This window comes from Cyprinus carpio, chromosome B1, assembly GCF_018340385.1.
Source record: "Cyprinus carpio isolate SPL01 chromosome B1, ASM1834038v1, whole genome shotgun sequence".
NCBI classification, from domain to species: domain Eukaryota; kingdom Metazoa; phylum Chordata; class Actinopteri; order Cypriniformes; family Cyprinidae; genus Cyprinus; species Cyprinus carpio.
The window spans coordinates 4392303-4406257 of NC_056597.1; the positions used below are offsets into that span (position 1 = coordinate 4392303).

The 13955-nt window shown below is 36.6% G+C and overlaps 1 protein-coding gene across 1 annotated transcript in view; it reads left to right on the forward strand.

Moving 5' to 3' along the window:
• Nucleotides 1–1624: 1624 nt before the first annotated feature.
• Nucleotides 1625–13955, forward strand: part of bnc2 (basonuclin 2) — a 414953-nt gene continuing 402622 nt past the window's right edge. The window contains exon 1 of the mRNA XM_042716310.1: nt 1625–1756. Within this exon, the coding sequence (XP_042572244.1) occupies nt 1754–1756 (3 nt within the window). The 5' untranslated portion in view covers nt 1625–1753. The remainder of the gene's footprint in view (nt 1757–13955) is intronic.

Genomic DNA, 13955 nt, shown 5'->3' on the forward strand with positions numbered 1-13955 from the left:
ACTCTGCCATGGCCTTGCACATCAGATGAATATGCATATCCTGGGAGTGTGTAGCTTGTTACCCTAGAATGAATTCTACACAAGTTTAATCCCTGATCTATTATTTACCTCTTGACCAAACATGTGAGTGGGGCTTGTAGGCACTCAGCTTGATCAAAATGACTGCCTTGGGATTTAGGGGCTTCTATTGGTCCAAAGGAGAAGTCTGTCATTTGACTTTCCTCAGCCTTCACTCTTGAGAATCAAGCTCTGTGCGCACTGTAAGGAAAAAGGAAACAAGTCCATAATTAAACATTTATAAGTGCTCTGTTCAGACAGTCTGGGGACACAAGTTTTATAGGAAATCAGTGTCCTCAAATATCTCTAAAGCAAAGTATCTTAGTGATATGTGGATGTGTGTGTGTGTGTGTGTGTGTGTGTGTGTGTGTGTGTGTGTGTGTGTGTGTGCGTTTTGTTTATAAAGACTCTCCTTTAAGTGAACTTAAAGTGGGAAAAAGCAGGCCTCATGAACATTAAATAAATATTAAAAACAAGGACAAAAATCAGATTCTAACACATTAAAAATTATTGATTTACACAGCATTAAAAATGAAAGCTCTATTCATTGGTCATAAAATAATTGTAAATTTATTGAACAAGTCAGTTTAGGACATTATTATGCGGTTATCGAAAGCTACCATGAACACCCTAGCTGTTGGTTTCCTTTTAAAATTAAATTACATTTAAAGTGTGCATTATTGTTATTATTATCATTTTTATTATTTTAGTTTTCAGTAAATCATTTTAAAATATTTTCTTTACAATTTCAGAGCCTGTATATACATGGGGGGAAAAACGAGAAAAGAATGAAAACCTTAATGAAATAATTTGTGTCTGTAGGATTTTTGCAGGCGTTTATTATAGTCCTTATCATAACATAACTATTAAAGCTACAGCCTCTCAGGGTTTACACCAACAATAATAATAATAATAATAAAAAACAACCGCTCTAAGAAAAAAAAAAAATAATACACATAGGCTACTTAAACCTACTAGTAACTAGCCTATATTAGCATACTCAACTCTTAAAGATACATGACTGAACAAACTAGATAATAAACTAACAAATAGCCTATGCTAGAAGATAATTACCCAATTTTACAAGATGATAATATAGTATCAACGATAATGCAGATAATGCACTACCAATTACACTAGACTAAAATATATTACCATGTTCCTTTGGATGTAATGCAGCAGTCAGAGAGAGCTGACTATGCAGAAGAAATAGCCGGGAGTGAGTAAGACAGTCAGTTTTCTCTTCCCGGACAGCCAGAGATTTACCCCGCTGCTTCAAACTACCCACCCACTTTAGTCCCGCTCCTGTCCCTCTTCGGTCCCGGTGGAGTGTCTTATACGAGCGGATCTGGAACAGCGGAACCAGCGCTGGGCTTCTGGATCCACCGAAACAGCTTATATTTCAACGGGCTTCTTTCGCTTTACAAAGCCCCGGTACATGCGAATGACGAGAGGGTAGAACCGACTCCCTTTCTTTTTTTAATTATCAGTGTTGTTTCTTTCCTTAACGACAAAGGACTGTTTTGATGTTCCTCTTAATATTATCATCGGTTTGAAACTGAAGGGACAAACATAAAGTTTTGAGTGAGTTCAGAAAGATTTGCGTAAAGAAGAGGAGAGGGAAGAGGAGAGCGTCCCCCCACATGAGGGCGAGATCTGACTGAACTTCATTCTGCCATTCACACAATATGAAGAAATGGTGAGTATGACCGATTAACACACGAACACTTTACAATAACCCTTATCTATGACATCAACAAACATTATTGTAGTGCAGTGGTTCTCAACCACATTCCTGGAGGACCACCAACACTGCACATTTTGCATGTCTCCTTTGTCTGACACACCCATTACAAGTCTGTGAGTTTCTACTAATGAGAAGGTGACCTGAATCAGGTGTGTTTGATTGAGGAGACATGCAAAATGTGCAGTGTTGGTGGTCCTCCAGGAATGTGGTTGAGAACCACTGTTGTAGTGTATAGCGCTCATTGCAATCTTTACGTCACGTAGCTTACACTTAAATAGTTATAGCCTAAACGGCACGAAACGTTTAAATGAACAATAGATGAACTTAAATCTGTTAAACGGTATAGTATTTCTTAATGATTTAGTTTACTTAAGTTTGTCGAACGTATTAGTCAGGTGGCCTATTTTAATCAGAAAATCTACCGCCTTGAGCATGTTTACAAAATAAAGTCAAAGATAAACTGCTTTACCTGGGGATTGCTTTCATCTCACTCTTTCTTTATTACTCTTAAGTAAACACTATATGAGTGCGCACGCAACTTTTGTATAAAAGCAAAGAAAAACATAAATATAGAAATAAATCAAAACGTTAATGGGTAATGTCACAATTGTTAACACTGTAGACAAGGTTAAAATTAATCCATACCATCTGTATTTTTAAATTAACCCAACTATAATAAATACATAGCTATACAATATATAACATGCAATAGTAGAATTTATTTATCAATATAGAACTAAAAGAATACCCTTAATATCATTTTTAAAATATGGTAAAAATAAAATGTATAACACGTTATCAATGAAAAAAAAAAGCTTCACCCAAATGGTTATCAATTACAAGATAAAACTATTTAGCTCTCATTAAATATATATATATATATATATATATATATATATATATATATATATATATATATATATATATATACTTTTAAAATAGTTTTAAATGGCAGCAATCATGGTTTATTTTGAATGTCTATTTGTACATTAATCAGCTGAGCAGAACAACAATGCAACCAAATTAAACTGATGATTTTCTGATTCCTGTGCGACCTGTTGGTGACAATTACTGTATTTTCTATCATGCTTCTTTTTGTCTTAATGTTTATTGCTTTTGTTTTGCTGAAAAGAGAGAAAGTGATTTACAAGGGCAGGTGAACACTGAGGCATTTTATTCTCAGAGAACGCAGAGACAATGAGGAGATATCGCTGAATATAAACAGTTGGAAAAAAATCTCACTGCTCCTCTACTTAAGATTTTATGAGTTTGGCACTTTAAATCATTTTTTTTTCTAATCTCAGCGGCTGTCTGTGATGGGGCACAGTTGTTCAACTGCTGCAGTCAAGAATGCCAATTTGCATTCCAAGAGTGTCATTTGATGACTTTTATCTGCACGGCTTCCCTGACTTGTCTGGACACTTAACATTTCATCTGCTCCATGTCAAGAGTCAAACGCAGTTATGTCCCCTTTCTCTATCTCTATCCTCCTCTCTCTGTCTTTCTCTTTGTCTTTCTCAGTCTCATCATCTCTCTTCTAAAAAAAAGAGCATAGGTTGAGGACAGGAGTATGGGAGAAATGAGAGGGTGTGCGAGAGATAAGGAAGGAGAAGGTAAAATGAAGAGCTGCTTTCATGTTGCAGGCACAGTCTAAGGCTGAACTTGTCAGCTGTGCTGGTGTGATTCTCTAGGGGCCCTGGCAGAGTAAGAAGGTAGATGATGGTTAGACGGTTCAATAAGCACATGGACAGGTAGCCCTAGTGATGTCCCCCGGAGACATTGTCTTAATGAAGAGCAGGTCCATTTAGCCCTGTGTTCTCTGACCCTCTGCCTACTCGCCACACACACACACACACACACACACACACACACACACACACACACACACACACACACACACACTGCTCATTTGATCTTACAGGTCTCTTGAACCTCTCAGTGATTTGTGTTGGTGACGCATGTAAAATTGTCAGAATTTCTAAGTAGAAATCTAGGACTTAATAATTATAGTAATAATAATAAACAATAATAATATTAATAATTAGTCCTATTGTTTTAAGTCAAAAAGAAAAAAAAACACTTGTGAAATCTGTAAATATGGGAAGAACATGGATCAGGGTTTTACTCTGCTGAAACTCATACTGTACACGTCCACACTGATAGACAGACAGCTTTGTTATGGCTGGATGGGCTGGGTAGGTACGACAGGTGGGTCATAACACCTGCCAAACAGTGAGAGTTCCCAGCACTAAGGTAGTATTTGTACTCTGTGAGGAAACAGTTAAAATGGCTTGTGATGTTTAGTACATTTGTATTGTTAGAAAGGCCAGATTTTGAGGCATTTTTTTCTCCTTTGTCCAGCTGTGGATTCTTATAATGGACATTTTACCCTGTAAAAAGTGATAAACTGCAATAGCTACCTTAAAGAGCTACCTGACTGAACTAGATTTGCTGGTATAAAATAATGTTTATAGGTTGACTCAGTGATGTTAAATAATATTTTTGACTTAAATAAAATCAGTTAATTTAGGTGTTACCATTTTCAGGTTAGGTTTTTTTTTTTTTTTTTTTTTTTTTAAAGTAAAACGTGTATCTGTGGATGAATGAACTAAAAAACAAAACAAAAAACAACAACAACAACAACTATGAAATTCAACTAAAACACTGGCAATTATCATTGATATTTTAGAAAGATAATTAAAGCATTATACACTTCATACATTTGGTAAAAAATAACTATGAAAGAACAACTATAATTACACATGCAGATGCAGAGATCATTTTAAAGCTGCTTTATATGGTATTTTAGTAATGAAAACATGTTACAATAATTAGGATTTATGGTTTATTTTTATTGTACTCTGTATTTTCTAATGCAACGTCACAATACATAGTCATCAACAAACATCATACTTTTTAAAAATAAAATAAAACAAAACATAAATTTAAATGCAACAAAATATTGGTTTAAGATTTTAAAAAATCAGAGAATTGTTGTTCTTTGTTCTCTGTTGTTGCAGTTATTTTTTAGGTTTTGTGGTTATGTGCTGAAATGCACACAGTAAGCATATCAGCATCGGTAAAGTGTCCAACATTCACACTTTTTAAATTAAAGAAGCATATTTGAATTTTTCCACAGCTAGAACACACACTCTTTGTCGTATTGCTGTGATTCATTGCCAAGTGTATTTTGTTGCAGAATAGCTGTAAATGTTGAGGTAAAACAGAAATGCTCAAGTGTGTCAGCTGCTAGAACTGGATTGATGACTGAGGAAATGATAGTTTAAGGGTAACCTCTGCTCCCTTAAAGAACTAAGACAATAATTCACTTCTATTCATGGAGTGAACCGAGCTGGGCTGGGGATGTTGTGGATCTACAAGCTAGCACAAAACAGAAGCCTTGCAGTAACTAAAGTACTCAGTGGGGAGGTGTATGATTATTGTGGGTGATTTATTTTTTATATGGCGATACTAAAGAGTAAGATGTTTCACATTGTGTCGTACAGAGTGTGCTGGAAAAAGAGGAAACAATGGGATTTCCAGAAGTGCATTTGTCTCTTAATAAAACAGAACAGGGATAAACCTGTTTAGCGACCCCAAGAGGTCCAAGGAAAGGTTTGATTAAAAAGTGTCACTTCTGACTGAGCTTAGAGTAGAGCGCTGAAAGAAATAAGATATGACAAGATAAGTGGTAGGTCTTAAATAAAATCCCCCCGAACTGCACAGCAGCACATGGGCGAGTGAATGTATGTAGCTGAGTTACTGTATACAGTAAATATTAAAAATGCAAGTGTTCAGACTGGATATGGAACCTCTTTTTTTAAGCTAAGCTAAATAAACAATAATTGTGTTATTATATATTTATTTTGTTGTTTTTTTTTTTTTCTTCATTTTGCATTTTTTTAACCTCACTATGAGTGAGGTGTAAATTGAGTGAGTTAGCCATGTTTAAGCTCTAAAAATATTATATCTATAAATTCAAGTTCTGGATGTACTGTTTCCTAGTGTTTTATTAATTATACATCTATATGCATGCTGCGTTCCTTAGTCACTTTTATTTTGATTGTTTTTGCTGCCTAGATTATTTGGAAGATTATTTAGGTAAGGAAACATTTATTATTTGTTACAAACTACTTACTCTAAAAGTGCAGTGATTTTCTATGCTTTGAGTTCATATATACTTTTAAGGTGTGTTGATAAATTTTGTTATTCAAGTATGTGTGTGTGTCTTTAGGTGTGTTTATCTGTGCATATGTGTGCAGAGAGGGTGACAGTGCAGCTTTTGAGCAGACAGAAATGCAGAGTCTTTGAGAGCTCTTTCTTGTGACTGTAGCATTCCACTAATGCAGTCACAGCAGCGATGCACAAGACGAGACATGCGTCCTGTCCTCTCTCTGCCATCAGTCTCATCGGTCGCTCTCTGCCTCTCTCTTTTACTTACTGTGAACTTAACATTTATCGGAGAACCCCGCACAAAATTCCTCTAAGCATCTGTGGAATGGAGGGAGCCAAACATGTTCACAAACACACACAGCCAAGAACGTAGAACATATTATATGCATATTTCTGAATAAGTAGTTGTTTTGTACATAAAATGCGACCAATATTATTGTATTATTTTTTTTTTTATCCGTGTTGTTTCTTTTCATCAGTTTAATTAATGTCCGCATAGCCTCTTAGTCTAAGATTGAGGGAACAATAACAAAACAGCCCCACTGTCACCATTATTAGATTCCAGCTTCTTTACCAGGCAACCTCATATTAAAAGAGAGAGAGAGGGTGAGGTGAGAGAAATCAGCTGTGGATAGAGTTTGCTGAGTGTGTCAAGGACATGTGCCACATGTTGATAGCACTGAAGACCAGGGGTGAGGACGACACAGGGAGGGAGAAGGGGGGTCTGGACAGACGACAACTCTGCTGGAGAAGTTTACTGCTAACACAAACAGTTAGTGCTGGAATTCAGTTTTTAAAAGGTGTCTAGATGAAAGGGTGATGCTTGCTCCCACTGGAGGCAGGAGGTACACATGTGTTTCTTACTTTTCTCTATGAAATAGCAAAAAAGCAACAAATAGCAGTGTACCTTGCTATGGCCAAAGGGTTACAGTAAGTTACTAGCCTTAATACTGCTTTAATATCACTGAAATCTGTGCTCACTGTCTAATTGGGACACTTATTAGTCTTCTTGCCTTAAAGCTTTAATAAGACTGCATTTTTATTGCAAATAGGTCAGACGTTTTTAACTATTTTCATCACACTTTTGTCTCTTTGAAAGAGTCCTCATTTCATTTTCTCACCAGCAAAAGGGCTTTGGTGACACTTTTTTTTTTTTATTGTGGCCTGTTCTCATTGATAGCTGTTTTTTACCCTTAAGACTTTGGCAGTGCTACAACTGAAGTCAGTAACTTATGAAATAACCCTCAACAGATCATCACAGCAACTTTTCTTTTTGAGACACTATATGGAGAACAATTTTGATTCTTTTCAACAGGACAGTGTAGGTTATGGTTCCTACTAGAGCATAAGATTTAATTAAATTTATAGGAAATTCTGAGTCGATACAGTACATACAACATACATATTTATTTATTTATTTAGCAATCACCATTATGCTGCAAATGATTTGGACTGAGCTTTATTTGCATTGGACATCCTTGCACAAAGTGAAATAAAAAATCGTACTTTTAATTTGAGATTATTTTGGGCCAAAATAAAGTTTGTAAATTGGCCAGTCACTCAACCAATGTGAGGTTGTCTTTGGCATTAATTTTAAAAGACTACTAAAGTTACTCTAAAAGAATATTGTAATCCGCTTTTCTTTAGCACAAGTAACCTCTGTTACAGATGTTTTGAGGTATGATCAGTGTTCTGAACTCTCCTATGTGATTGCTATAATTTCTCTGAGCCATTTTAGTGTAGGATGTGTAGTTTTATGACGACAGTGGCATCTTTATAACTTATGCCACTAATACAAGCTTTAACCTGCTATATTCATCCAATGATTAAAAAAAATGTATATCCATAAACGTGTTTATGTTGAGCAAGTCTTAAATGTTTCATTGAGCAAGTCTTGTTTTCCAAACTACAGTAAAGATTAATATCTTACCTGGAAAGCCTTGGGGATAAATGCAATAAAGCCATTTTTCTTTATTAGGTTTTTTTCTCCTGGCCCTCACTTACTTTCTCCTTTGCTACATGCCAGTAGCCCAACACTACCACAAACAAATGAACAGCTCTGGCACTAGTGAAGATTCTCAAAATGTTTCTCGCTATGAGACACTTTTTTAATTTCTTTATAGATATATAACTGTGTGCTATAGTGAAGTGAAGGCTGCTAATCGATATTCTCTTATTGGGTTTGTGGTTTTGGTCAAATATCTCTCTTGGTTGTGCCTCAGGTGAGGGGCAGCAGACTAATAAAGCATGTTGTGTCTCAGGGGCAGAAGCAGGGATGAGTATGGATTAGTCAGTGTACCCTTCCTGTGAACATACAGCACAGCTCAAATCTGGAGCTCTCACTCTCTCTCTGTCTCTGTATGGAAGGCTTTATTCATGTCCTAATGGAGCAGAGAGTCAGCACATGTCAAATAGAGATGAAGGAGGTCTGCAGAAATGCTCTCCTGCCTGTATGTTTGTCCTTGGTTAAGTCGGATTGCCTGTGGCCGATCCTGTGTGGCTGATGTCTGAGGAAAGTTATAAAAGGAGCCATTCTATTTAGTAGCTCTGAGCTTCAAGATTAGGACACTGAAATATGCTTTAGTAACATTTATGGGGTCTTTAAAGACAGCTTATTGTAAAGGGCTTACTGATGTGTATTATTAAACATCTATGTACTAAAACATCAAAATGATCTAAGGGGTGTGTGAAGATTTTAACAAAAATGATATATATATATAGATTTGGACTGTAATACCTGGATTTTCCTCTTATCTTTTGGAAGGATAAATACACTCAAAATACACATCAATAACAGCTCAGAGAGACAAAGAAAGAAGGGGAAGTGAGATGTAAGAGCCACTCGCAAGCCAAGCTGTTATTATAGACTAGAGCACCCTGTCATAAATACTCATAATTAGATGCTTCCAGAGACCTAATAATTTTACCATGTAACACAAAGTATCTTGAGTGGCAGAGTCACTTTCCTCTCTCCTCGGGTTTATTTACTGCTGAAGTGAGCCTGAAGTCTCTGTTTCTGCTTATAACTCACTAATGGAAGGGTTGGTTAGTACAGTAGCTTGGCTGGTGACACCCTGTATGATTTCCCCTTTCAGCTGTGTCGTCTGAGCAAGTCCTGCATTCATGTTTTCACACGTAAAAGCCACTCTGTTCCACTCCAGTGCTTCAGGCCTTTTTTTTATGAGCCCATGAAAATTTCAATGGCATTTTCAAAATGAAGAAAAACGAGTGCTTAAAACTCTTGGTCTTTTTTAGACAAAGGACCTTCATCAAATATCATTCAACCTAGAAATTGGTCTTTCACACCAGTTTATCAGTTTTTCATTTCTCAGATCTTACTGGGAAGGAAGACTAGATTGAATGTTAAAGAGCATGTTGGTACAGTACGTTAGCATAGTGCCTTTGTACCTTTCATCCAGCATGTCTTTGTGAAGCTTTAGCTGAAGCAGTCCAGGAGTTCCCCTGTTTCCCACATCAAAGCTTCTCGCATCTTCTGTCCAGCCACAATCCAGCTAGCCTATAATGCCAATTTTAGAGTGCAGGTTTCAGTGGCTCTTCCTAGCTCTGAGTAAATGGAGCATGTTTAGAGTGCTACCCAGTAATGCTAGCAGTTGGTCCATATCATGCTTTTGTGAGATCATGCACTGTATTGTCTACTATGGCTTTGAGTATTAAGCCATGGCTGTGGCTTAAGGTCTGTTTAGCCAAACCATTTGTTTTAGCTGTCTGCTTGCTGCAGCATCTCAAGCACAGATGTAAATGTTGTCATCAGCATGATCCACTGTGTAGGTGCAGCCCAGATTTTCTATCATCATGTACATTTGTCTGTTTGAACTTGATGTATGCACATGTGCCTGGAATTGTCTCCACTAATTGGTGGGTCTAATAGGTGACACATGCTGGTGACAAATGTCCACAGCTGGGCCGCTGCTTTTAAGAATTTATTTTTTACTACACAAAAATATGCACAATTAAAAACAACAGAAGTTGTCTACACATGTTTGTAAAACTGAAGGAGTATAAAGGCATGGGTGTGACACAAATTTTCTAGCCTTGCATATATTTGTGCACCTGAACTAAACATTAACATATGCTCATGTGCCAGGAATTTGTCCTCTGTAAGTCCACTGGGTCACAATACTCAGAGCTCGGCAATCTGCTATTAAGGTGCTTTTTTACTACACAAAGAAGATGCAAAATGCCAAAACAACAGAAGGTGGAGGTGGAAAGCAACTAAAATTGACAAATGAATTCAGAAGTTTAAGTTTAAGTCTAAGTATTGCTCAACGAATTGTAGGATGCAATGAAAGGAGAAAAACAAAGTATACCACCAGAATTTTGCCAAGTATGAAGAGGAAGTTTCCTTCATCACAGAACATCTAAATTCATATGTTACAGTTTAGCCTTTGAATTGTTTGTCCATTTCTATCCTCCTGTGGTAACTTGACTATGCCAGAGTTCTTCAAAAGGCAGTAGAAACTTTCCATATCCTCTTTCATATCACTGTGGATGCAACACTGTAGCTTCTCCTCAGCATGCAGGTCTTTGTGCCCTCAAGCAGGGATGCAACTGAACACTTGCTACAAAAAATACAAATTCTACAGCACACATAATGGGATGGTACAAATAAACAGCACTTGATTTCTTCCTGAAGCCTCAGAAACAGAAATGGCACAATAATCCAGTATTCACTAAGGCAGTGGTTCTCAAACTGGGGTACGTGAGGTGACGTAGGGCAGTGGTCCCCAACCCCAGGGCCGCGTACCGGTACCGGTCCGTGCGTCATTTGGTACCGGGCCGCACAAGAAAGAATAAATAACTTAGCCTACATTAAAGCTGCAGTCGTAAACTTTTGGCGCTCACGTCTGGCGGAAGAACATTGTAGCCGGAGCTACTTCTCTCTGTTTACATCTATGGCGAGTCACGCAGGTACTGGGCTACTCTGCAGCGTTGCCGACCCCAACCAGACTAAAATAGTCTGAATATAAACACTTATTATAAGTGTACCGTAGTGATTCAGGATAAGACAAAAACACGGTTTGGAAAATGGATTCATGATGTACTCGCTCATTATATATATTTTATATATAAAAAAGTGAGCGTTAGGGTTAGGGGGCAGAGAGGATGTTATTCATGTTATGTTGATGGCGTGATGTTACGAGGACGCTGCTAATAAAGTTGCATACGAATACACAGTGGATTCATGTTTATTATTATATTTACAATATACCACAGTTTTTATGCCAGTCATATCATTTTATTTTGTTGAATTTATCCGTCACACCTTAAAGCCCGGTCCGTGAAAATATTGTCTGACATTAAACCGGTCCTTGGCGCTAAAAAGGTTGTGGACTGCTGACATAGTGGGTACGCGAACAAAATTCTGAGTTTTGGCATTCATTTAATTCTACCCCAAAGTAACATTAAAACCGAACGTATTTCTGACAAGCAAAATGCCGCTTATACAGTAATGTTAAAACAGTAAAATGGAAGTGCTGTAAATGGTCAAATACATGATATCCAATCAGCTTGCCTCATCTTCTGTGGTCAAAACTGACTGCATCCACACAAGCAGCATGCATGTGATAGTATGCCGCTGAATGCTGCTTTAGCAAATCCCGCTGTGGTTCAATAAGTAGATTTTCACTTAATACCATGAAGAGCAAATATTGACATGCACTGTACATTGAGATCAATTTAAACTCTCTTCGATACAGACACAGACCACGTGTGAGTTATTTTTTTCATTTTTAAAAACGAGCAAGACTGCAAATTTCCCTGAATATCCAAATGATGGCTAATGTGACAGCTTTTTACAACAGTTCAACAAAAAAGGTAATATTAAGTGAACATTTTACATTTTAAATGTAGCCTACATTTTAAATAGAATATTGTCATGTTTATTATATTTTGCAACGAAATAATTGTTCCAACGAAATACGTATCATCTGGTGTGCGTCTCCAAGCAACATACAGCAGTGGTTTTTAGTGAACGAATCTGCGGCTTTGAACGATTTGGAGAGTCAGTGATTAATAACCCATTCATAACTACAGCATTTTGCTTTGTTACTGAATGAATGAATTGATAATACAACGCCTGGCTCATTAAGACAGTGACTTGCCGTCTCCTATTGGTGGTTTTATTATTAAATCTACAAATATCACTTCGATTTTCCATCATTTAATGCTTTATTTATTATATTAATAATACACTAAATGGAATGTTAAGAATATGACATGAAACATGCGATAAAATTAATAAGGATAGAAAATATTTGCTTCTATAAAGGTAAAAAATGCACCTGTAAATCAATTTAAGGGGGCAAATAATGTCCATTAATAGAAAAGGTGAGAAGAGAGAGAAAAGAAGAGAGGGTACGCAGAAGAATGTTAAATGCCCCAGGGGGTACGCTGCTGTAAAAGGTTTGAGAACCACTGCACTAAGGCAAAGAACATCGGTACATTTTTAAGGCAGGGCTTTTACACAGAGATTCCATAAAATGTCTGTTATTTTAAAAAGTATAAAAAGTTATTTTCTTACATTGCATGTACATTCATTCATTCACACACACCGTCAGAGCATTGCAATACTCTGCGTTTTTATTTTTTACATCCTGGACAGTCCCGTAAAGATAAAGTGACACCATGATGTGATATACTCTTTTATATTTTTGTGTTATCCTCTTGTAAATAACTGCATTGCATAAGGCACCACTAAGCTTAATTTTGTTGTCTGCATGGATGGTGAATATCTCCCAACTCTCGTTATCACCAAAGTTTACAGCCATTGTTATTTTCTCAACATAGGGTCATTGAAAAAAACATGCCTCTACCTACAGTACATTCCAAAAATGTACCTAAATATAGTGCACGATTTATTAACATCTATTTTGATGTTTGCAGCACATAAGCTTCATATACATAATTTTATTCTTACTTATACTTATTCTTTTATGCTTTTCTGATGTAGTAAACTTGCTTAGTAGCTCACCTGGTACATAACTTAATTTGTGATGCAAAGCGCTCGTGATAAAAGTGAAAATAGACTTAAGATAACAGAGTTCAGTGACTAACAAGCTAAAATGAGATGGTTTCTTCAGCAAATACTTTTTTACAACATGGTTGCTTTTATTGCTTTTATTAACACTATCAATTAGGTTTAGGGTAGGGTTTAATCTAGGTGGTACTCTATTTTATTTTAAAATGCAATAAAACTTTAAGCTTCTAATGTCAATCACCAGACATTTCATTTCTCAACTGCTGCAACCAACATGTTAAAACATTGCCAGATTCACTTCCATCTGTTTCATATAAAACAGAATGTGCTTTTAACACCACATACTGGACATTTCACTTTATGAAACATACAGAAAGCAATGAAAGAATTTTCTTACATCATAACTCCAGCTTGCATTTACATGACAAGAACCCCTACATTACAAAATGTTTATGGAACATTAGAAAAGCATATTAATACATTGAACAACATTTGGCTAATTCCGTAGAAGGTTGATTAGCTTCAGTCTTTTAAAGCGGTAAACAGAAGACAGCATTCAACAGAGCCTGTCCTCCAACAAAAAACGACCATATAGGTCGTTTGTGCAAGCACCTTATTACGACCTATTTTTACGTTTTAACGTTAAGCGGCCTCTAGCGGGCGTAAAAATAATGACAGTATCGCGTTGCGTCTGTCGTCATGAAATGACGTATAACGTCATTACCAATCAAAACGCACGTTGACCCTCAGCTCTTGGAGCCATTAGACCTCAGCTGTCTGACCAGGAACGAGGAGCGCCCTGACATTTGTGCTTTTTTCAGTTTTTCTTATAAATATCTAAATGGCTAAAGTCTAATCTCACTGTAATCAGCCACAAACTAGGCTATAATAATATGTGAGCAGCATGTATGTACATGATTTGTGTTTTTGAAAAAAAAATGTTATGCGTGGTTAGTGAAAAACTAAAAATGTTAAATCACT